At 40.3% G+C, this 22,271-nt stretch overlaps 1 protein-coding gene across 1 annotated transcript in view; it reads right to left on the bottom strand.

Moving 5' to 3' along the window:
- The window catches only part of LOC129330308 (adenylate cyclase type 10-like), a 93,274-nt gene that overhangs the window by 5,096 nt on the left and 65,907 nt on the right, over positions 1-22,271 (bottom strand). Inside the window, exons 23-29 of the mRNA XM_054980342.1 lie at positions 21,509-21,616; positions 18,252-18,427; positions 10,585-10,744; positions 8,477-8,681; positions 6,199-6,295; positions 2,492-2,607; positions 1,735-1,852 (exon numbers count right to left, since the gene is read on the bottom strand). Coding sequence (XP_054836317.1) covers positions 1,735-1,852; positions 2,492-2,607; positions 6,199-6,295; positions 8,477-8,681; positions 10,585-10,744; positions 18,252-18,427; positions 21,509-21,616 — 980 coding nt within the window. The remainder of the gene's footprint in view (positions 1-1,734; positions 1,853-2,491; positions 2,608-6,198; positions 6,296-8,476; positions 8,682-10,584; positions 10,745-18,251; positions 18,428-21,508; positions 21,617-22,271) is intronic.

The following is a 22,271-nucleotide window of genomic DNA, read 5'->3' as shown; positions in this document are numbered from 1 at the left end:
TTAGGCAGCTGAAGACTGGTCCTTTCTCTTTCTAAATACGCAATATGGAATCCAAGTGTTTTGGCCCTAAGTCTATGCGAGATTTGCCAGTCTGCAAGCACCACCAGCCACCCTCATATTGGCAAGGAGTCCCAGTGGGCACCTTCCAGTAACAGGGACAATGAGCCAAACTAACTGTTACAGCAGTCATGAATCAGACCTGTGGCTGCCAACACCATTTTAGGGAAGAATTTGGGCATTTAAAAATACCATGAGAGCCTGCAAGCTCAGTGGCACCAGCATTTAAAAAAGGTTACTGGGGAGGGGGAGATCACCTGGTCCTGCTGCATCACCTTTGCAGCTTTTCAAAATGGCCAAATTCTTTTCTAAAACTGTGTTGGCAGCCACAGGTCAGACTTGTGGCTGCCATAACAGCTAACTTAATTGTTCAAAATGTAGAACTTAAAACATGAATTTGGATGCATTTTATTCCAAATTTGTTGAGATTTTACTTTTGGTAAATGAAAGATTCCCCTCCACCCTCAGAAACTTGTTAGTGGTGGGAAAGGAGAGACTGGGCATCACTTGATGGGCAGGAGCTATGGGGTGAGATTTAGAGAAGCACTAAATATATCCAGGCTCTATTTAGTTTCTTGCCCTTCAGCAGAAATAGTCTACCTGATTTCTCTGCTACCCGTCCAACCCAGATTTCAATGAAACTCAAGTTACTCAAGGTTCTTGGAATGTACAAGTATGCAAGCTAGGGGACAAAAAATAAATCATGGGGAGGGATAGGATAAACAATCTGGAAATTCTCCATTCATCCATAAATCTCCCCTAGAGAATGCACTAAATTTTCAGGGAAATACACATGCTATTTTTCCCTCTCGTTTCTTTTTTTTAACTGGCTTGTTTATTTAGATTTATATGCTGCTTTTTTTCCCCAGTGGAGACCCAAAGCAGCTTACAATATAATTCTCCCCTTGTAATAACAACCCTGTGGGGTAGGTTAGGCTGAGATATACTGTGACTGGATTACCCAGCAAGCTTCTTGACTCTCGAAAGCTCACATCCTGGAAATCTCGTTGGTCTCTAAGGTGCTACTGGACCTGAATGCTCTTCTACTAAAGACTTACACAGATGCTCCCCTGAAATTGATTCAAAGCTGTGTCTCTCAGATCCTAGTCTTAAACACTACACCACACCAGCTCTCTCAGCTGCTCTCAATGTCCCGTGTCTCTTGGAGCACATACAGGTCTCATCAGGTCAAGAGGTTTTTGTTGTTGTTGTTGTTGTTGTTGTTGTTGTTGTTTTGAGGATGTGTTCTTTTCCCCCTTTTGATTGACTTGATTTTTCCCCCTGTATAGCTGGGACTCCCTCAACTGTGATAGCTCTATGACTGTCACTGGAATGGAAGATCCAGTGTTCCAGAGAAGACTGCTGCAGACCAAGGCTAATAGGTTGTAGGTCTGAGCTCCAGTAAGCCTTGGCTCAAGCATGCCACAAAAAATGAGATACTCCAAATCACCCCTGTCATTCAAATTCTTCAGTACAACATGGCTGCACCTGCTTGCTACCATTTTAACAGCCCAGTCACAATATTCTTTGTGCTCAAACAAGTGGGCTTTGTGCCTTAATTCAGAACATTTTGAAGCATGGCCTTTTGAGCCCATGAGCTACCTACATCTACAACGTTCGGCTGGCAACAGCAGTTTTGGACTCAGATGGGAAACACAGGGTGCTATGACATATTACCAAATGGCCATAGAAGAATACAGGCTGAGCATGATGCCGTTTTGAGACAGAAGGATGCAGTTTCCTTCATTGGCAAGAACAAAGTCCAGGCAGTATGCAAACGGCTTATATGAAAAACCTGCAAAAAACCCACAAACTTGCATTAGTCCAAATAACAAAAGGCCCAAAAGTTATATGAGAATACTTAGTAAAAGGGCTGAGTGGAGCTCACTGTGGACTGTGAAACACTGGACTTATGTCCACCCCCCCCCCTCACGTTCACATGTTTATCATAATGGCGCTGACTTTTTAGAGCAGGTAATCCCAGAGGACTGCTCAATGAATGAAGGAAAATATATTCACCACAAGCCAACATTCAGTTGAGGTGGGGTAATCATGCCACACCAGTACACACCCAAAAGGATTGTGCTGTAATAGCAACCAAAGCTCCTACCATTTCTATAAACCAGCACTTGAAAAAACTGGGATGACGTCTAGAAAAGAAAACAGCTTGGGAGAAATTCTATCTGCACACTCAGAAATTAATAAATGAGCTTATGGTATCAAGGGCTAGAGTGGAAGTATCCTAGACCGTAAGAGGCAGATGAATTCTACTTATCACATCTGCAACTTGAAAACTATTCCCTTGAGTACATGCTTCGTCTCCTTCCACCAGTTCCTTCCACAGATACTCTTTGATGGCCCCATCTTCCAGTTTAACTATTTGTTGCATCTACCTTGTGTGCTCAGGCATGTTGAGAGAAGCACCCAGACTTACTAGCATAAAGTATGAGATCCATGCATCCAGAAACAAAGCAGGCCTTCCCAATAATATTGTCACCTCGAAAAGAGAACTCTTCCAACCAACTCAGCACTTGCACAGATTGAGTGTATCTAAAGTGGAGCAAAGAAAAAATAACAGCGTCTGTGCGCAATTACGGTAGGATCCCGGAAGGGGTGGTTATATTTGTTGAGAATATCTTCAAGTTGTGCATCATCTCAACTATGGCAGCCCCGTATCTACTTCATATATAGATCATGTATGGCTTTGCTTTTCTTTGATTATAGAAGTTGAGGTGGCCCGTGTAGGGTTTACAGAAGGTCTCCCCTGCAGGAATGGATCAGATACTGAACCTTAAGCAACACAAGTGGCGTTGCACTAGAGGAAAGCATTTTTCCCTTCTTCCCTCTTGATGGGCCTAAAGGAACACTTGTGGGGGGGGGGGCACAAATTAGTAATCCACAGCAGGATGGGGAAATCAGCAAAGGTCACCTTTTCCTCCTCCGCAAATGGAAAAGCTGTCCTGTTGGAGAAGTTGCTGCTGTACTGATGGAACACCACCATCAGATCCAAGCTTTATTGTAAGCAGTTATATCCTTCTACATTCAATTCAACTCAGTGGGCTTAGAAGAGTGTAACTATACTTAGGATAACACTGTTAGTTTCAGCAAAGTTCCTGCATCATGTCCCCTCCTCCAGCTCTACCCTGGACTCAAAGATCACCATAGCAGAGATCTTCATATGGATAGGGGTTTGGTTTATCATAGTAGACTGTCCAACTAGTTTTTGCCTAAATGGTTTGAACACAAAACCTAAGCTGGCCAGTATGTTTGTTCTTATTACAAGTGTCTTTTCCCCCTTTTTTCTCATCCACTTGAACCACAGTCTGTTTATTCACAGTAACAGCATGGAATGTACAGGCAATTTAATCCTCACATAATAAAAGAATCCAAGAGTTTTATATATGAAAGTTACATTTTTGTTCCTGAAAACACAGGCAGTACCCGACTACTTAATACCAATGAGCCGTGCCACGATTGCATTTTTCCACGCAAAGTGCAGGTTGACTCTGAGAGCTAAACCACACGAGACGAATTACACGAGGACGCTCAAGTGAAGGAAGACACAGTGTTAGCTGGAAAGCATAGTTTGAATTTCATTTCTCTCTACAGAGCCTACTAGATTGTTCCTCAGAGGGTTTATTAATTTCACCTCTTTACAAAGCCAGCAAAGATCTTTCCTCAAATGGTTTGTTAATTTCCTCTTTGCCTACCGTAAGGCTCTGACAATTATTAACACTGGCCAGCCTCTGCTCCCTGCCACCACTCACTTGGCCTGCAATGGGGGGAAAGCCTCAGGAAATGGGCCTGGGGGGCAAGAAACCTCCTGGGCCAGTGCGCAGGGGGCGTGCTCCCCATGGACACTATGACAGCACTTCAGTGAGTGATGTCATTGCACGTTACAGTGGGCATGCTCCCACCCTCCACAGGGACCCAAATTGGTCCCGGTGAAGGGTGGGAGCATGCCTGCTGCCAGGCACAATGACGTCACTCTTGGAAGTGACATCATCAGGCCACAAATGCACAAGAGAGAGAAGTGTCAAAAGGTGAGTGCCAGGAGGTAAGGGGACCTGGCAACCATAGCTCCAGTTGGTGAGGTAGCGAGGGAGTAGTTACCACTGAAGATGAGGGTAGGTCTGGGTTTATGCTCTAAGCCAGATACAGCCTACCTTTCTTGCTGAAACTCAAAGCAGATGACAAAATTTAAAACAATGCAATGGTAACAGTACAAGACAAATACTAAACAGTATAATAAGAATGGATTACAAAGTTAGAAAACAACGCAGTAAAAAGAAAGGTTCCTTAAGAAGATCAGCAGTGACATGGACAGCTTGGTCAAGAGCTTGCTTATCTCTACCAGCCTCCCCCTGCAAACGAAAAGCTCCACATGTGTGTTTGAGTCGAGAGCATTCCCAGGATGAAAAGATACTTCTGCCATTTGGGAGCGATTGCAAAACTCAAAGAGACCATTTCATTCCTCATTTCCTTGGCTTGAAATAGATATATCCTGCTCCCTCAATGTAAAATTCACAAAGTGGTTCAAAAATGAGAGTTTATAACAACACACACCAAGTGGTATCAACATCAATGCAAAACTATTTAAGAAGAAAATTAGAGTTGTATTACAAATAATAAACAACAAATGGGACATAGCAGTTAAATTTATATTCATAAAGTACAGATATAACTATCTTCCTAAATGTTAAGAATCAATAGGTCTAAAACTGGGGTGGGATTGGGGGAATACCACAACTCTGGGGGGATTGGGGGGATACCCAATTCTGTCATCCTGGAAGATTCTCCAGTTCTCGGAAGAATAAAACTTTCTTTGCCCAGTGCATGAAGTTCCATAAATGTAATGACTGACAAGTTCCAAAGGTTCAGTGCCAAAGGTGAAAAGTCCCTCTCTCTGGTATTCCCTTACCTCAGAGTGGGGGCATGTGAAGCAAAGCCTCAGTAGATAATATTGCAAGTGGGCAGGAACAGATGGGATGAGACAATCCTTCTGCTATCTGTTCCAAGACTGTGAGGGCATTATAGGTAATAACCAGCACTTTGTTTGTTTGTTGCGTTATGTGCCATCAAGTCGTCTCTGACCTATGGCGACCGTATGAATTAAAGACCTCCAAAACGTTCTCTCTCTAACAGACCTACTCAGATCCTGCAAACTGGAGGACGTGGCTTCTTTTACTGAGTCAAGCCACCTCGTTTTAGGTCTTCCTCTTTTCCTGCTGCCCTCCACTTTTCCCAGCATTATTGACTTTTCCAGAGAATCTTATCTTCTCATGACCAAAGTACAATAGCTTTAGTCTTGTCATTTTAGCTTCTAAGGAGAATTCAGGCTTGATTTGATCTAGTACCTATTTATTTGTCTTTTTGGCTGTCAATGGTATCCGCAAAACTCTCCTCCAGCACCACAATTCAAATGAATCATTTTTTTCCCTGTCAGCTTTCTTTACCATCCAACTTTCATGTCCATAAATGGCAATGGGGAATACCATAGTTTGGATTATCTTGGTTCCCAGAAAGACATCTTTATTTTTAAGGATCTTATCTAGCTCCCTCACAGCTGCTCTTCCAAGTCTCAATCTTCTTCTGATTTCTTCCTTGCAGTCTCCCTGTTGGTTGATGATTGAGCCAAGGAATAGAAAATCTTGAACAATTTTGATTTCCTCATTGTCAATTTTAAAATTGTGTAATTCCTCGGTAGTCATGGGAGGTATCTAAAAAAAGTGTAATTCCCACAAGGCAGTGCAAAAATATACATTTGTCATTAAGAGTCTCCAAGTTTGGCAGCAATAAAAGATCACTGGGAGATGTCTAGCAAATTTAACTCTACTCAAATGTGTGTTTATAGAATGTGTCAAAGAGCAAATAGGGAGGTTTCTTGTCTTTTTTGCCTGATTGATCATGTGCTAACTGCTCAGACACAGTTCGTCAAATGTTCAACTGCTGGTTGCAGCTGGCGAACAGACCCTGAGCCAAACTGGCAGGTGATCAAGCATTCCAAGGCAGAACGTTCATGGCAAACACACCAGGATTCCACAGTAGAAAAGGTGATGGGAAAAGGGTTCTCTGAAGGTAGAAAGCTTGGAAATCACTACATAGAGTTAAATATAAGACGATATAACAAAAGCAACGTACCTGGCGCTGAGAAAAAGAGCAGTGAAAAGGTTGAAGAGGATACTACAGTTGAGTTTAGATTTCTTGGTCTGTTCACAAATTTCATGCGCTCGATAGCCTGCAAAGAAAGGAAATGCATGAGTTATTGGCAAAACTAGTCAATGACAGATTACAGAGACTGAGTTTATCTTTTGACCTTAAAGCAAATGGAATATTCTTCTGCATGTAAACTGATTAAATCCAAAATGTTACACTTCGATAAATGGAGCATCAGCTGTAGAGCACCTGGATCTCCCTACATCTTTGTACTACCTGGGTGTCCCTAATCCAAAGATTTTACCTGCATACTGTAAATTTCTAACCATTCCCAAATACAGAATACTTTTTACTAAGGCCAGATTAAATGTTCTGCCACTAGGGGAGTTAGCATGCAGACAGGTTTTTAAGGATTCTCTTTTCTAACCATTTTTGTGACTGTAAATCAGGAAATCTAGATACTATTTGGCACCTTTTTACGGACTCTAAGAAGTATGTACTCTCCAGAGATAAATTGATCTCAGTACAGATCCAGAAGTGGGGACGTATTTTGAAACGAGAAGTAGTTGCAAAGCTTTTAGCTGATATCGACCCGAGTGTAACTCATGCTGTGGCATAATTTTTATCTATGGTTCTTAACTATTTTTTCTCTTAATGACATATTCTATACTCTGTATTTAGCATTTTTGGTTATTTGGTCAACCATTACTTTTTATATATATCAGGTTTTATTGGGTTTTTAGTAAACAGGGAAGGGTTACAACAAGACACAAACATTTAGCAAATTCATATACAAGACATATATCCATCAATCCAAATACAAAAAGCCACTAAATAAGTAATTAACGTCCCATATACCTTCAAGTTTCCCTTTTATTTTCTATAGTCATTATTTAATTTCTATGCTTTTTAATCTACTTACTCTATTCCTTATGTCATTTCTAATAATCCTTTCTTTTGTGTATATTGTAGATAGATCACCTTTCCCATCTTTTGCATTTTAGCCAGAGATATTAATCCCTTAGTCATTCCAGGAGTAGGAGATGGAAATAGTAGAATAAAATATATCAGAAAACAATGGTATACATCAATATATAAAGGGAGCATTTTTGTGCTAATTTCCCCTCTTTCTTACATCTGTTCTGGCCAAGCCTTCCAAACTTGTGTACTTGGGTTTTCATAGTAATAAGGGTGGGGAGGCCAAATCAATATTTGGTTTAAAGACAATTTTATATTCTATAGGAAATATCTCTTTCCTCTATTTTGTTCCAGCCAAACTTATTTACTTGTGTTTTCATATTGATGAGGCTGGAATGGCCACATAACTATATGGGTAAAACACAGTTTTACATTTTAGAAAGAGTAGCTCCTTCATCTGTTTTGTCTTAACCATCTGCACTTATTTACTTGGGTTCTCATAATCATGAAGTTGAGAAGAGCAGATAGTCGTTTATCTTAACCACTCATTTATATTCTAGAGAGAAGGGCTATAATTTAAGAATAGTTAAAAAGCTCCATGGGCCCAGTTATCACATTATCACTATCCCTTTGACGGTAGATATTCAAAATCTATTATAATATAGAGCCTCTAAAACTTTCATTAAATCTGTATTGTATATCATTAAACATATAGAGGAAATCTAGGTCATAATCTGTGTTTCTCCTTCCTAATCTGAGTTTTATCCTTGTTTTTTTTTCTTTCTTCCTATAAACTGGAACATCCAGTCCTTATTCCACCTGCACTGCCAAAGGTGGATTTCTTTATCTTCCAGCCAATTCTGATGAGGGTCGATAATAATGTTGTCACTTCTCCCTTTATTTTTCTGCTTTAAAATCCGCTGCACTCTTTTTTCCCCTTTCAGTAGTAGAATGCTAGGTTCTCTCTTTGCAGGTCTGCTTTGTGGCTCCGCCCCTTTATTGCTACTGCCTTGTATCTTCAAGAAGACATACTGGTACAGTTGTCCATTTTGTAGATTATATTTTTTCTCATTTCGCTCTATTTTTCTTTCAGTTAGATCTGTCTCTTTAGAGATGTCTTCTGTACTGTAATTTTTTGTCTTACTTTTATCCATTTCTACTCCAGTTATTTGGTTAACCATTATTATTGAACTAGATCATTTTGTAGTTTGAATTACTGAACCTGTCTATTTATGACCTGTTGGTCTGTGAGCATGAAATAAAGGACTTGGACTAACAGTAAGGCATGAAAGGGTCTCTCCTGATTGCATAGACACAATTGTTAGGTGTTGTCTGGCTAACTTACTCAGCTTGCTTGCCAAAAGCAGGTTCCCCAAACAAAGCTTCATGTAGGCCAAGGAGGCCACCACCTTAGCTAAGATAAACAGTTCTCTTCCAACAACTCCAAGGTGCAAACTACGTTTGATGGCCATTTCCTCGTATTTCATCCATTCCTGTTGACAGCCAATCAGCTGACAGCAGAGTGAGAACTCCATGTACGAGGAGATTATCTGTGAAATGAGAAAATAAGGGATGTTTGTTGTTTATTTAGAAATCTCTGTCAGGGAACACTCACCCCTGAATTAAAAAGAGGCATCATAAACTGGCAGCCATGGAGTTTATATGACAGCAAATGAGCGAAAAGTAATGCTTATGCTTTTTAAATTGTGTGATCAGGATCTATGCAGAAGAAAACATGTATGCTATAACGTCTGAATGGTGGCAGAAGTACTCTTTAAAAGATTTCTATGCTACCTCTCCAGAGTACCTGCTTGAGGAGACTTACAGAGTAAAACATTATGATGGATAGCAGGGATAGAGGGTGTCTTCTGGGGAAAAATTTCTTTGATGAAAGGTTCCCTGAAAAGGACATTGTAATGACTGCCACCACTCAGAGTCATCCTGAGACCATCTAGATAGACCCACTGAGAAGATATCCTACTAGCTCAGTACTAGACCAATAACAAGGGGTAAACCCTAGAAAATACCTTCTAGCAAGCTATGTAGCATCTGTGCTGTCTAGGATGCAGGGAAGAGATTAAGAGAAACATGCCAAAGAAATATACTGTACTAAACAAAGCCAAAAATGGCTTTATATAAAAAGATTTATTATAAAAGTGGCAGGAGGGGAGGAAAGGGGTGGTTGGAATCGAAAAGGGATTGAAAAGGGGGGACAAACACAAAACAGGAAAAAGCACACAGATTTGCAGAAAAAAAGCAATAAAGTTGATCTAACTCAACTAAGTACACATTATCTAGGCTGTCATAAGTTCCTCAGAGCATGTAGATTCCCTGCAGCACCAAGAGATGGAGGAGTCTGTAACCCCTGCCCACCATTCTCAGGGTCACTCTATTTCACACTTTTCCAAATAAAGACAAGGAAAGATCCAGAGCTCCCAGATATTTATGGGTAATGGAATCTAACTTAAGACAGCCTCCTCTGTAAGACTGACTAGATGAGTTAGTCAATCCAAGGTAAACAGGTATCTCTGATGTCATAGGCTACTGTTACCAACCAGAAAATTACCAAAATGCTAATCCCACATGCCAAGTACCTGTTACTGACTCTGAACTTCCATGACAAATATTGCATTTGGCCTAAACTGGTTGGTTGGTCCTTTGTTTAAAAAGGATTAAGTTTGGTAAGCTGGCCCAATGTAGAATGGGAATGAAGGAGTTATTCTAAATAACCCCAAGAGTCCAGGATTCCAGATGCTTTAGGTGGCCCTCTTCAGTCATACTGAATTTAAGGGGGTTTGTCACAATAATCAAAACATCAAACACCATAGAAGCCATTAACAATTACTAAACTATTTAAAACACCGCCATTCAAAATCCAACCCGAGAACAGAAATAGCATTAAAAAGCTTCAAACAGGTCTTATTAAACAATCTGCAGGCTACAAGCAGACTATAGAAAAGGATCATTCTCTTAATTAAAAATTCATACTTGAAATATTAATTCATTTGGAGCTAAGTACATACTTGTTTGGGTCTTTACAGTAGCCCTCTACACATGATATCCCCATGCACCGAATGCATGCGCACAGAGCAGCAGTGGCCACAAGCATGCTGGCCCCACCCCCTGCCTCCACACAATCGCTGGCGTTTGAGCATGGCACCTACGCATGGAAGTGCCGTATGTAGAAGGTGAGTTATTAATGTGGATAAGAATTCTCACCTCGTCAATAATCATAAATTGGAAGAGGGAAACAAATCTACCCTTTCACCTTTCTTTAACCATCCTGGTTGTGTATGTGACTTGGTAGAAAACAGATGTCTGATCCCCATCAAACAGTCTAGAATACATGCCTTCAGACATTGCCAGGTACTTGTTTTCCCTGTGACAAAAATAAAACAAGACACGGGCAAGGAAACCCCTGGAGCCAGAGGGCTTTAGTTATGATGGACATACCTGGGCCTCGTCCTGAGACTCCTCTGCGCAGTTTACTGTCATGAGAGCTGCCAAGTGGGCGAATTTCTTACTGTTTGTAGCAGGATCCAGGCTAAAGACCTGCCAGAGTATGGAGAGGCAGCGGCCTTCCTGGTAAAGAAGAGCTAATCTCTTCTCTCTGCTGCAAAAGATACCACAAGATAATCACTGTTATTTCCTAGTGGAATTGTCACCCCGGAGGAATTACATGAAATATATTAGTGGGGGTTTGGTGGGCAAGGAAAAAATGTAGAAATATCAGCTCAACATATATAACCCTTCCCTCCCAGACATTAATCACAGAGAGCTAAGCTACAAGAGATGAGTTACACAAGGATGCAAATGTGAAGGGAGTTGCAAAGTTAGCTGAGAAGCTGAGTTTTAAAAGAGATCGGAAGGCTTTGTCAATTTCCCCTCTCTACAGAGCCAGCAAAGATGGCTCCTCAGAGGGTTTGCTAATCTCCTCTTTGCCTCCTGAAGGCTCTGTCAGTTTCACCTCTCCTACTAGGAGGCAAAGAGGAAATATACAAACCCTCTGAGGAGTGATCTTTGCTGGCTCTGTAGAGAGGGGAAATTGACAAAGCCTTCCGATCTCTTTTAAAACTCAGCTTCTCAGCTAACTTTGCAACTCCCTTCACATTTGCATCCTTGTGTAATTCATCTCTTCTACTTTAGCTCTTAGTTAAAGGCATTTGATACTTGCATACAGTTATATACCTATGATTTTATTTACTTATTAAGATTATTTCCATGCTGCCTTTCCATAAACCTGTTTAAGGCAGCTTATAAGATAAAACAATAAAAACATAACTCCATAAAAGTAACTGCAATTGAAAATCAAATAAAACCTCATTGTTAAAAATCCAACTAGTGCATAAAAATAGCCTAAAACATATAGTCAAAACAAGTATCAGAAATGCTTTAAAGGCAAAGCAGACCATAAAACAAGTTTAAAAGATCAACCTCTTAATTAGAAGTCTGGGTGAAAAGTTGTGGGGCCTAAAAGATTGGAGGGGAGGTGGCCAGACTAGCCCCAAGGATAAAGATATTCCATAGATGAGGTGCCATCACTGAAAAGGCCCTGTCTCTGGCCACCACCCACCTTACATCCTCATAAGCAAGACAGAAAGAGCACACAGATCTCTCCGTCCCAAACCTGGTCTGGGAGCAAAGCCAAGAGACATTGTTATGGCATTTGCAAGAGAGAAAACAAGAGACATTGTTTATAAAACGCTAAAAAGCCAGAAGGACCTACAGTTTAATGGCTCTAAAGTGATAATAAGACAGGACCTTTCTCCAGAGACACTGCAGCAAAGAGCATTGCTAAAACCTTATACTCAAAGACTCTTTGACAGTGGAATATTGTTTACATGGGGATACCCAGTGGTAATTTTGGTATTTAGAGAAGGTAAACTCTTACGTGCAAAAAACCCAGAAGAGGCAAGGAGAATGATGGAGAGACTGGGAATTAGTACGGCGTCATTAGAACCAGAAAACACGGAGGATCAAGAAGCTGAGCAACAGGAAGCTTTTGATATTACTACAACTAGCACCGAAGAAGAAGAAGGGGGGTCAAGCCAGTCATTACAAAGCAAGCCAAAACGCTTGAGAAAAGACACTAGTCGCTCTTAGGTTACATCTGGTACTTCATAATAAGGTTTTGTTTGAAGATATAGCACTGATGTTAATCTATTTTTGATTTTTTTCATTGTGAATGGATAAAATATGAAATAAGTAAGGTGGCTTCTATTGAAACATGCTTAAACTAAATAATAAGGGAGGAGGGGATGGGAACGTGACCCTCAAATAAGCAACGAAGAGGTCAGGAGGCGTATGTCACTTGTATACCCCTTAGGGGATGCTCTTCGAGAAGGGGGAAGGGGAATGGGGGTGACCATCAAAGTAAGAAAGGACAGAAATGAGCACACATATATTAAATTTACAAAAGAGAATGGTTGAGATAATTAAATTACTTTCTTTGAATATAAATGGATTGGCTTCAGATCTAAAGAGGTACAGATTAAAAAATTTGATCAAAAAACAGGGAATAAATATAGTATGCCTACAGGAAACACATAAAGGCAAAAAAGATAAGAAACCTTTGCTGAATTCCCCATTATGGGAAACAAAGGTGGAGGCAAGAGGAACTAAAAAGGCAAGAGGGGTAGCTATCCTTGTACACTCAGGTTTAAAGATACAAGTATTAGATCAAATATTTGATTCAGAAGGGAGATATGTTTTTTTGAAATTCAAGCTGAACAACAGGAAGTTCACAATAGCTTCTATATACGCACCAAATACAGGTCAAGTAAGGTTTTTAAACAAGGTATTTCAGAAATTACAGAATTTCTACGAAGGGGAATTGGTTGTAGCAGGAGATGTTAATTATGACTTTAAGAAAAGTAAAACTTTGAAACTTAAGAAATGGAAATTGAAGGACGCATTTACTTATGGAGGGAAAACACCACAACCTACATATTTTTCTAATAAATCTAAGACCTTTTCATATATAGACTATATTTTGATAAAGGAAACAAATGAGACGGAGGTGGTGAAAACAATAACTGAACCTATATGGATTTCGGATCATGCCCCTTTGATAGCACAATTCAAATTAAGCGAAGACCAGAAAGAAAATATGTGGAAATATAAGGCTAATATGCCGTTAACAGAGAAGGATCGTATGGATTTAAGAAGAGATATAGAGCTCTATTTTAGAGAAAATAGGAACTCAGTTACAGAAGAATTGCTCTGGGATGCTGCTAAAGCAGTCATAAGAGGAGTTTATATTGCTAAAGAAATTAGAATTAGAAGGGAAAACAATAAGGAAAGAAGCAGGAAAGTAAGTGAAATTATACAAAAACAAAAAGAATTGCAGGAAAATTACAGTAGACAGACTCAAGAACTCCTAAAAAAACTTAAAAAAGAACTAGAGAATTTAGACTCTTTATCTATGTGGAAGAAAGAAATATTAGTGAAAAATGAATATCACAGAATCAATATAAATACAATGAAAAGAATGGCCAATTACTTAAAGACAAGGAAGGAAAAGCAAAAAATTGGATGCATCAAGGGGGGGTGGGGATAAACAGCTTTTTAAGAATACTCAGATAAGAGAGGAATTTGCTAGATTTTATCAACAGTTATTTAAATCTGGAGAAAATCAAAAATTTGATGAACGGTTAGAAAACAATTTAACGACAGAACAGAGGGAGAGCCTGAATAAAGATATCACACGACAGGAAATAGCAGAAGTATTAAAGGGTCTAAAAAATAGAAAATCCCCTGGTTTAGACAGATTTACTGCAGAATATTATAAAGAAATGGCGGAGTTACTGATACCAGAAATGCAAAGATTATTTAACTATATATTAAAAGAAGGTAAAATGCCAGATTCATGGAAGAAAGCTGAGATCCTTCCAATTCTAAAACCCCAGAGAGACCCTTTAGATACAAATTCTTATAGGCCAATTAGTTTATTGAATCAAGATTACAAAATATTCGCAAAAGTTCTAGCTAATAGATTGGAAAAACATTTACCAAAACTAGTTAAGGAAGATCAATATGGTTTTGTCAAGAATAGATCTATAGCCCATCCATTGAGAAATATATTAAATGTTTTGTTTGGTAAAGAAAAGAAAACCCTAGCTCTGCTAAAATTAGATGTTTATAAGGCGTTTGACACCTTAAATCATAATTATTTAATGCAGGTATTGGAGAAATTTGGTTTTACTGGACCGTTCCTAAATACTATAAGGGAAATTTATAGGGGTGGTAAAGCAGTTATTAGAATAAACGATAGACATACTAGAGAAATTTCAATCCAGAGAGGAGTAAAGCAAGGTTGCCCATTATCCCCGATGCTATTTGCGTTAGCAATGGAACCCCTAGCAGACAGGATTCGAAATAGTGGTAGAATTCAGGGATTTCAAATAGGTAAGGAAGAACTTAAGTTAAATCTTTTTGCAGATGATATTCTGCTGACAATAAGTAATCCACTACAGGCAATAAGAGAACTGCTAGTTATTTTAGAAGATTTCAAGTCAAGCTCGGGGCTTGGTGTCAATATTAAGAAATCTGAAATAATGTTTCTTAACGTAGATAGGGAAACTAAAAGAGAGATATTAGTTCTAACGGGGATGAATTCAGGAGTAAGTAAAATTAAATATTTAGGAGTATATCTTACTAGAAACATAGAGAAGCTACAAAAAATCAATTATAATAAGGTCTGGACAAAGATAACAAAGAAATTGAAGGATTGGAAGAATAAACATTTGAGTATTTTAGGGAAAATTAGAGCAGTTAAAATGTTTATATTACCCAAGATGTTATATCTACTTCAGGTACTCCCAATAGAACTGGACCAGAAAGATATAGGGAAATGGGATGAAAATATTAAAAATTGGGTGTTCGGCCGGAAAAAAGCAAGAATCTCAAAAAAATTGGTATATATGCCCCAAGATGATTTAGGATGGGGACTCCCACATTTGCAAGCTTATTATGATACATTTCAGTTGAAAGCATTGATGGAGCTAGAATGGAGGAAAGGGGATAAGTGGGTAAGATTAGAATCTGCAATCAATAAGGGAGCAGGTAGTTATGGAATTTATACTAGAGATCTGCAAAAGGAGATAAGACAAGCAAAAGGCCCAAGAAAAATAGCCTTGATTGCTTGGAAGAGGTGGAAAACGGCTATGATGCCACAGAACTCAAAATGGACTCCACTTAAGTATATCTGGGAGAAGGAGATGAACCCGAAATTTTGGGAAGATCTTAAGGCAGAAGGTATAACTAGAGTGAATGACATGTACAATGGTCAAGGGGATTTGTTACCACTTCAGGAATTGAATCAAAAATTGGGGGAAAGATATTGGTTAAATTTAATGGGGTTACACCAGTTAATTAAACAAGACAAATATAAACAAGCTATTAAAAGGGAAGACAATAATATAGAACACGCATTATATGTGGATGAAATAAAGAAAGGGCTGGCAGGGAAAATTTACCTTGAATTGGTGAGGGATAAGGAGTTTATGTTTAGAACTCTAAAAAATAAATGGAATAAAGAAAAACAAATAACTTCTGAGGAGGTTAATAAGTTAATGGTCAATTTGAAGGCAATTAAGCTAGAAAAGTATAGAGAACTTGAAAGGAAGATTATCATGAAGTGGTATAGAACTCCTGCCCAATTGGCATACATGCTTAAAGGGATGAAACCTAACTGCTGGCATTGCAATGCAAAAGAAGGGTGGTACTCCCACCTATGGTGGGAGTGTCCAAAGGTCATAGATTTCTGGGACAAGGTACGGGGAAAAATAGCATTGGTATGTAAGGTCAACCTCAATATGGATGTAGATCTAATATTCATGGGTGTATTGGAAAACACTAGAATTGAGAAACAAAACCAGGATATTTTCAAAGCGATGATACTAGCTGCACATGCAGTGATTGCATACGGTTGGAAGGAGAAGTTAAAATGGACCTTAGAAAGATGGAATGATTACTTGTATGAATATATTCAATCGGATATGTTGGAATGTTTAAAAAAAGATAAGGCATGGGATGGGAAAATGGAGGAGATAAAAGAGAAATGGTCTGTATATTTTCAATGGGTATATAATGGAGAAGCCAATACAACTATATTTGGAAAATTGAAAAAAATGTGCTCGTGGCTAAAAATTTAATTTGTAGTTATAGGATGGTCACCTTGCGGGGGGGAGGGTTACAAAAGGGGTAAAAGATGTATCATAGGAGAACTGTGACTGTATTGAAATGTAATAATAAGTGATGCATCAATAAAAAAAAAAGAAAAAAAAACATCCTCATAAGCAAGACTGATTGATTGATTGTTTACCGTCAATGACCATTAAGAAACATCAACAAAAGGTTACAACAATCCTAAATTCTAATATATAAGAAATCAGATATAGTGAATACCTCATAAAATTTAAAATTTACTAAAAGGGAAGGAGCAATAGGTCTCTATGTGTGATCTTGGCCATTTTCACACATCTTTAGAACAGTGCAACACTCACCGAATGCTGGCAGCTTCATCGTGCAATTTCTGACGTCACCCGGATGCAGGCAGTTACAATGGCACCCCAAAAACAGAATCATGACGGGGTGACGTCAGAATTCACATGACGAAGTCACCAGTGTTCAGTGAGTGTTGCACTGTTTTAAAGACGTGGAAATAGCCCTTGTTTGCTGACACAAGCAAGATTTTAACTAGAGTGTCTCCCAAACTACTAGGTTCTAGTCCAGCAGCATCTTAAAGACCAACAAGATTTTCAGGAGATAAATTTTTAAGAGCTTATACCCTGAAAATCTTGTTCATTTTTAAGATGTTACTAGACTTGAATCTTGCTGTTCTACTGCAGGCCCCCATGGCTACCACAGGAAATGATCCCAACCTGCTGTGGTTTTCAATGGCATTTCCACATGACTTTATCCTGCTTCCTTTCTACCTCCATAGTTTTCTTTATTGCTTTGTAAACCTGCTTTAGTATTTTTTTAAAGAAAAATTGTACTTGAAACAGGTACTGTCTCGTTGTGGACAGAAAGGTGCAGCTTTTCAGATATCCCTTCCCACATCAGCCATTTTCCTGTATCCCCCTTGTCCCTGTGATTTCTCGCTCTCCCTACCAGTGGCGGGCTTTTTGCCAGTTTTTTAACATTGCTAGCTGATATATCAGTATATAGCCTTCTAACACTATATCAACAAATCAGCTACTGATTTTTTAAAAGTCACCAAAAATCTCAAAGGCATCACAGTGGGGGAATGGCGGGCATGAGAAGAAACTTGGAGAACACTTATATGCAGACGATCCCCATTGCTGTTGCCAACGCAGATTTTGCAGCTGCGATGAGAGCACCCAGGGAATTATCTCCACGTGGAAGCAACCACTGGGTTACATTCTCACGTTTGGCCTGGTTTGTGGCCCATCCAGACCGTATAGCTCAATATATGAGGTGCTGGTTTTGACACAGAATAGCAGTGTTTCTCAAAATTGTGAATTCCCTTCCTCTTGAACGTACTCTGCCTTCTGTCCTATGAGTCTCACCAATAAACACGTAAAGATCTGCGTATAAAATTGTGTGTGAGCAGCCCTGTGCATAAGCAGCCCACTGCAGCTTGTGTGAGGAGGCGTGGCATTAATCCAATAATGGCATTAGAATAAAACATCCTCCAAATGGCACAAACAGGGAAACATTACCACAAAACAGTACTCTTGATGGCTCCCCTTCTTTCCAGACTGCTGATGGAAAGCAGGGCAGTAAACGTACAGTAACTCCCAAGAAAACAATGCAAATTAATAAAGATCCTCTGCCAGGGAATCTTCAACCCATCCAGTTCTCATCTCTGGAATTTTGCTCTTCCCTCCCCTGAGTCTTGCCTCTTCCTTGGAGAAGAGGAAGTTGGCTGCCATGCTAAACCTCAACTGAGGGGAAGGAGAATCTAATCAGATTAATATGCTGCTGAGAGAGAAAGGGAGGGAAGTGATATAATCCCGTGACTGGAAGTTTTGGTGGTTTTTGTAGAAAAGGCCATCTATCCCACCCAGGCTTGAGTTCTAGAAGCAGGATTGAATAGTGCATGAGATCCTTTTGAACTCCATGAACTCTAAAAAAGTTCATTGGCATCCTACCCATCAGACATTTGCCAAGAATTCTGCTTCTTCTGATGCGACATGTGTTTAGAAGTTTCCACCATGGACATGAAAAAGGCTCCAACTATGGTCAGCGGGAAACTTCTGTTTAACAACTCCAAAGCTTTCTTCACCAGTCGTTTTGCTAAATTAATCTGACCCATATTGTAAGAGACCTACAGAGACATGTGAGGGACAAAAAGGACAATGATCAGAACATAATCAGGCTAGTATACTGACGTTCCTCAACCAGAGATAGTCTGGTTCGTAAAGAGGTGTGTAAGTGTATGGATTTGGGTCCAGTGATCAGCCTTTTTTTTTTGATGTTCAATGAGGACCCCCTCCTTCCTTTTTCAGGAGCAGAAAAGCAGGCTGGATCTAATCCATTGTGTGCGCGTACAAGTCAAGAAGAAGGTAGGCCACCATATAATATATTTGTTATTTTTTCATTTTAAAACTCTTTGCCCTTTTTATCTCCTGCTTTAGAATATGAAGCCACCACTACCATAATCCAGACTAGTACTGCGTGCCACAACTAGAGTTGCCATGCTGAGACTAGCAACTGGATTTATCAGTCTCAGCTAGGATTTCCGACTTTTAAACTAGTCCCTGAGGCTGTCCCTTTAATACCAGTTTTGTAAGAAGTGAAGGACTTTACGCTGCCCTTCTCCACACCTTCCATTGCAGGAGCAGGGAGGGAAGTCCCTGAGAGTTGCAATCTGCATATCACAGGGCTACCTCCAGTAGGAAGGTGGAATGCACAGGCCCTGACCTCTCTATCTCTCTGTCTCTGTTGCATGTTCCACTCTGAAACCTGAGACAAGGAACAATGTAAAGTCCTTCATTTCTTACAAATTTCCTCTGCAAGAAATTATCAGTTGATATTGTTTTTAAATTCATGCCATGTAAATTCATTCAATCTCTATTAAAGGGACAGGACATTCCCCCCCCCTCCTTCCTTCCATCCTGCAGAGCCTGCCTTTACTTCAGTAAGGAAAAGAAGAGTTCTTTTATTTTAGGAACACATAAGACAGGAAAGAGAAGAGAGAGAATCCAATTCATTTGTCTAAGAGCCAAGTTACAAGTGATGCCTGACACAGGTTGGACACTTGTCAGCTTCCTTCAAGTTTTGATGGGAAATGTAGGCATCCTAGTCTTGCAGCTTGGCTCTCCAACTGCTGTCCAATGGACTTTTCAACTGTCACTTGTCCAACATTCCACCAAGCTGCCTACATTTCCCGCCAAAACTTGAGGGAAGCTGACAAGTGTCCAACCTGTGTCAGGCATCACTTGTAGTTTGGCTCTAAGATAAGATGCCAGTGGCAGGAAAATGATTGCCATGGGGGTGGGCAGGACCAGGAAAATCCCATGCACGCAGCAGGCTTTGCAGGGATTTCTCTCAAAACTCTGGATCAAAGCAGATTTGGGAAAGATTGAAGAAAAGCCAGGGCAATCCCAGAATTGCATGAATGCACCACATTGCTTTTGGAAGTAGGGGGGAAAAGACTCCCTCCAGTATTGAACCCTGGGCAAATAACCCATGTGGGGAAAGGCTTTAATAGGCAGAGGAGAGGAGAAAGGTGGAATCTCTCTGCTCTGATTCTTTGTAGGATGCTTGCTTATGTTAAAAATTAATTGAAAATATTTTAATGAATATTTTTAAATTTTGTTTTTCTATTTTTATTATTTTAAATTGCAGTTGTAATTTGTATTATAAGTGGAAATAAATTCTAAGAATTAAAGAGTAGGCGTATGCGCTTCGGGTTTCTGATTCAGGTTTTTAACCTGAATCGGGCCTGATCCTAAATGATTCGGTATTTCCAAATTGGCCCCAGCATTGCTGAGCTACCAAAGCAAAGCTTTCCAAAGTGCTTCAGAGGGCTTTGGAAAGCTTTGGGTAGAGCGGCAACAGCCACAGCACTTTTCTTGCTGTTTATAAACAGCAAGAAAAGAGCTGCTTTCAAGCTTCCCGTCACCTTTTTTTTACCCGTTGGGAGGGTGAGGAGGGGGTTCCCTTCTCTCTTCTCCCATTGGGTAAAAAAAGGTGGCGGGAAGCTTGAAAGCAGCACTCTTCTTGCTGTTTGCAAACAGCAAGAAAAGTGCTGCTTTGAGCCCCCTCCTCCCTCCTCTGGGCAAAAAAAGACGGTGGGAAGCTTGAAAGCAGCACCCTATTGCAGCTGAGCTATTATCAGTGGCTGGATCGGCAATGAGCAAAGCACACAAGCCTGTCCCTGTGTGGAAACCACCTAAGAAGACATGAAGCAAGCTGCTTACTCTTTAAGCTGCAAAGGGCCATTCCTCCCAAAGCACTTTAAGAATCAGCAAGTGTTTTTACTTATGTGTAGAACTGGGGCTTATGGCTCAGAAGTAGAGCATCTTGCTTTGCATGCAGAAGGACCCAGGTTCCGTCTGAAGGTTGCCAACTCTGGATTGGGAAAGTCCTGAAGACTTGGGGGTGGTGCTTGGGAAGGGCAGAGTTGGTGGGGGGAGCTCAATAGGGGTATGATGTTATGGAGTCCACCCTCTGAAACCACCACTTTCTTTCTCCAAGATAACTGATCGCTGTTGTATGGAGATGAGGTGTAATCCCAGGAGAACTCCAGGCCCAATGTGGAGGTTGGTAACTCTATTCAATCTAAAGTACTGTATATCTGGTTAAAAGGATAGGGCAGGATGTGATGTGAAAGACCTGAGACCCTGAAGAGATGCTGTCAGTCAAAACAGCCAATACTGACTTTGATAGACCAACAGTGCCATGCCCTTTTGAGCTGATTAGTTTAGAATGGTGTGGTTCTGCTTAGGATGGCACTGGAAGGATATATACAGGACTGTGCTCACCACCACCCCAGTTTGGTGTAGTGGTTAAGAGCAGCAGGATTCTAATCTGTAGAGCCAGGTTTGATTCCCCTCTCCTCTGCTAGAAGCCAGCTGGGTGACCTTGGGTCAGTCACAGCTCTTTCAAAGCTCTCTCAGCCCCACCCACCAAACATGGTGATAATAATAACACACTTTGTATCCTGCTTTGAGTGTGGCATTAAGTTGTCCTGACGGGCGGTATATAAATCAAATATTATCATTTCCATCCAGTATGTTTGCTTACCTAACCAAAGCTCAGTTTCTACAAGAACTTGTATGGGACTTGCTTCTGACAGCAAGGAGGCAACACAAGGATGGGCTTGCTGGAGAGGGGAATAACAGCTGGAAGTATCCAGAGGGTGCCACATATCACAGTATTAACTAATACATTGGTTTCTTACCTCACCCTTGAGACAGTACAAAACAGACATCTCAAACTGGTTAATGATTTTCTGCTTGGGGTCCAAGGATTTCAACAAGCACTCTGCTGTACTCAGGTAGGTAAAGGCCTTAAAGAATACCACAGAATAGAGAATTTACTTTTTGTAACTTTCTTTGTCAAATCATGAAACCAAAAATTATGGCAGCTCATCAGGGCCTGGATAAAATCCAAAGTACATCTAGAGATGGCGTATATATGTGTGTTGCCCAGGCTTTCTCAGTTCCCACTGGGAGTAAGGGAACCCCTGCAGCCAGCTGCTGCTACTCATCGGGGTGGCAGGAGAAAATGTGGCAATTGGCAGCATCCTGATGTGTTGACATCACTCTCCATGAGCCCAGAAGTGATAGCAGCTTGTTGCCAGCGATACTGTAGTAAGTTTTGCCCCAAATGCTAGAGTGCCCCCAGCAACACACTGATGTCATTTCCAGGCACACAGAGAGTGATATCAGTGCATCACTGGCAATGTCATGTCACCAGCAAGATTCCCCCCCCCCCACACACACACATTGTAAATCTGTCTCTGGTTGACAGTCTTGTTTGTTTGTTTGAATTTATATTCCGCTCTCTCCGCAAGCGGGCCAAGAACAGATCGCAGTAATATAATACACACCAGCCTTGTGCTGGCAACATTATTGAGAACAGAATGCAGTGGGATTTGGCAGGGCTGGGCGGGGAGTAGAGCCTAGTGGCTCGGTATTGTGATAGAAAAAGAGTAGTATTGG

Source organism: Eublepharis macularius, chromosome 5 (assembly GCF_028583425.1).
Source record: "Eublepharis macularius isolate TG4126 chromosome 5, MPM_Emac_v1.0, whole genome shotgun sequence".
Taxonomy (NCBI): domain Eukaryota; kingdom Metazoa; phylum Chordata; class Lepidosauria; order Squamata; family Eublepharidae; genus Eublepharis; species Eublepharis macularius.
Note: the sequence above shows the minus strand (reverse complement) of the source record. Positions and strands in the feature narration are given on the sequence as shown.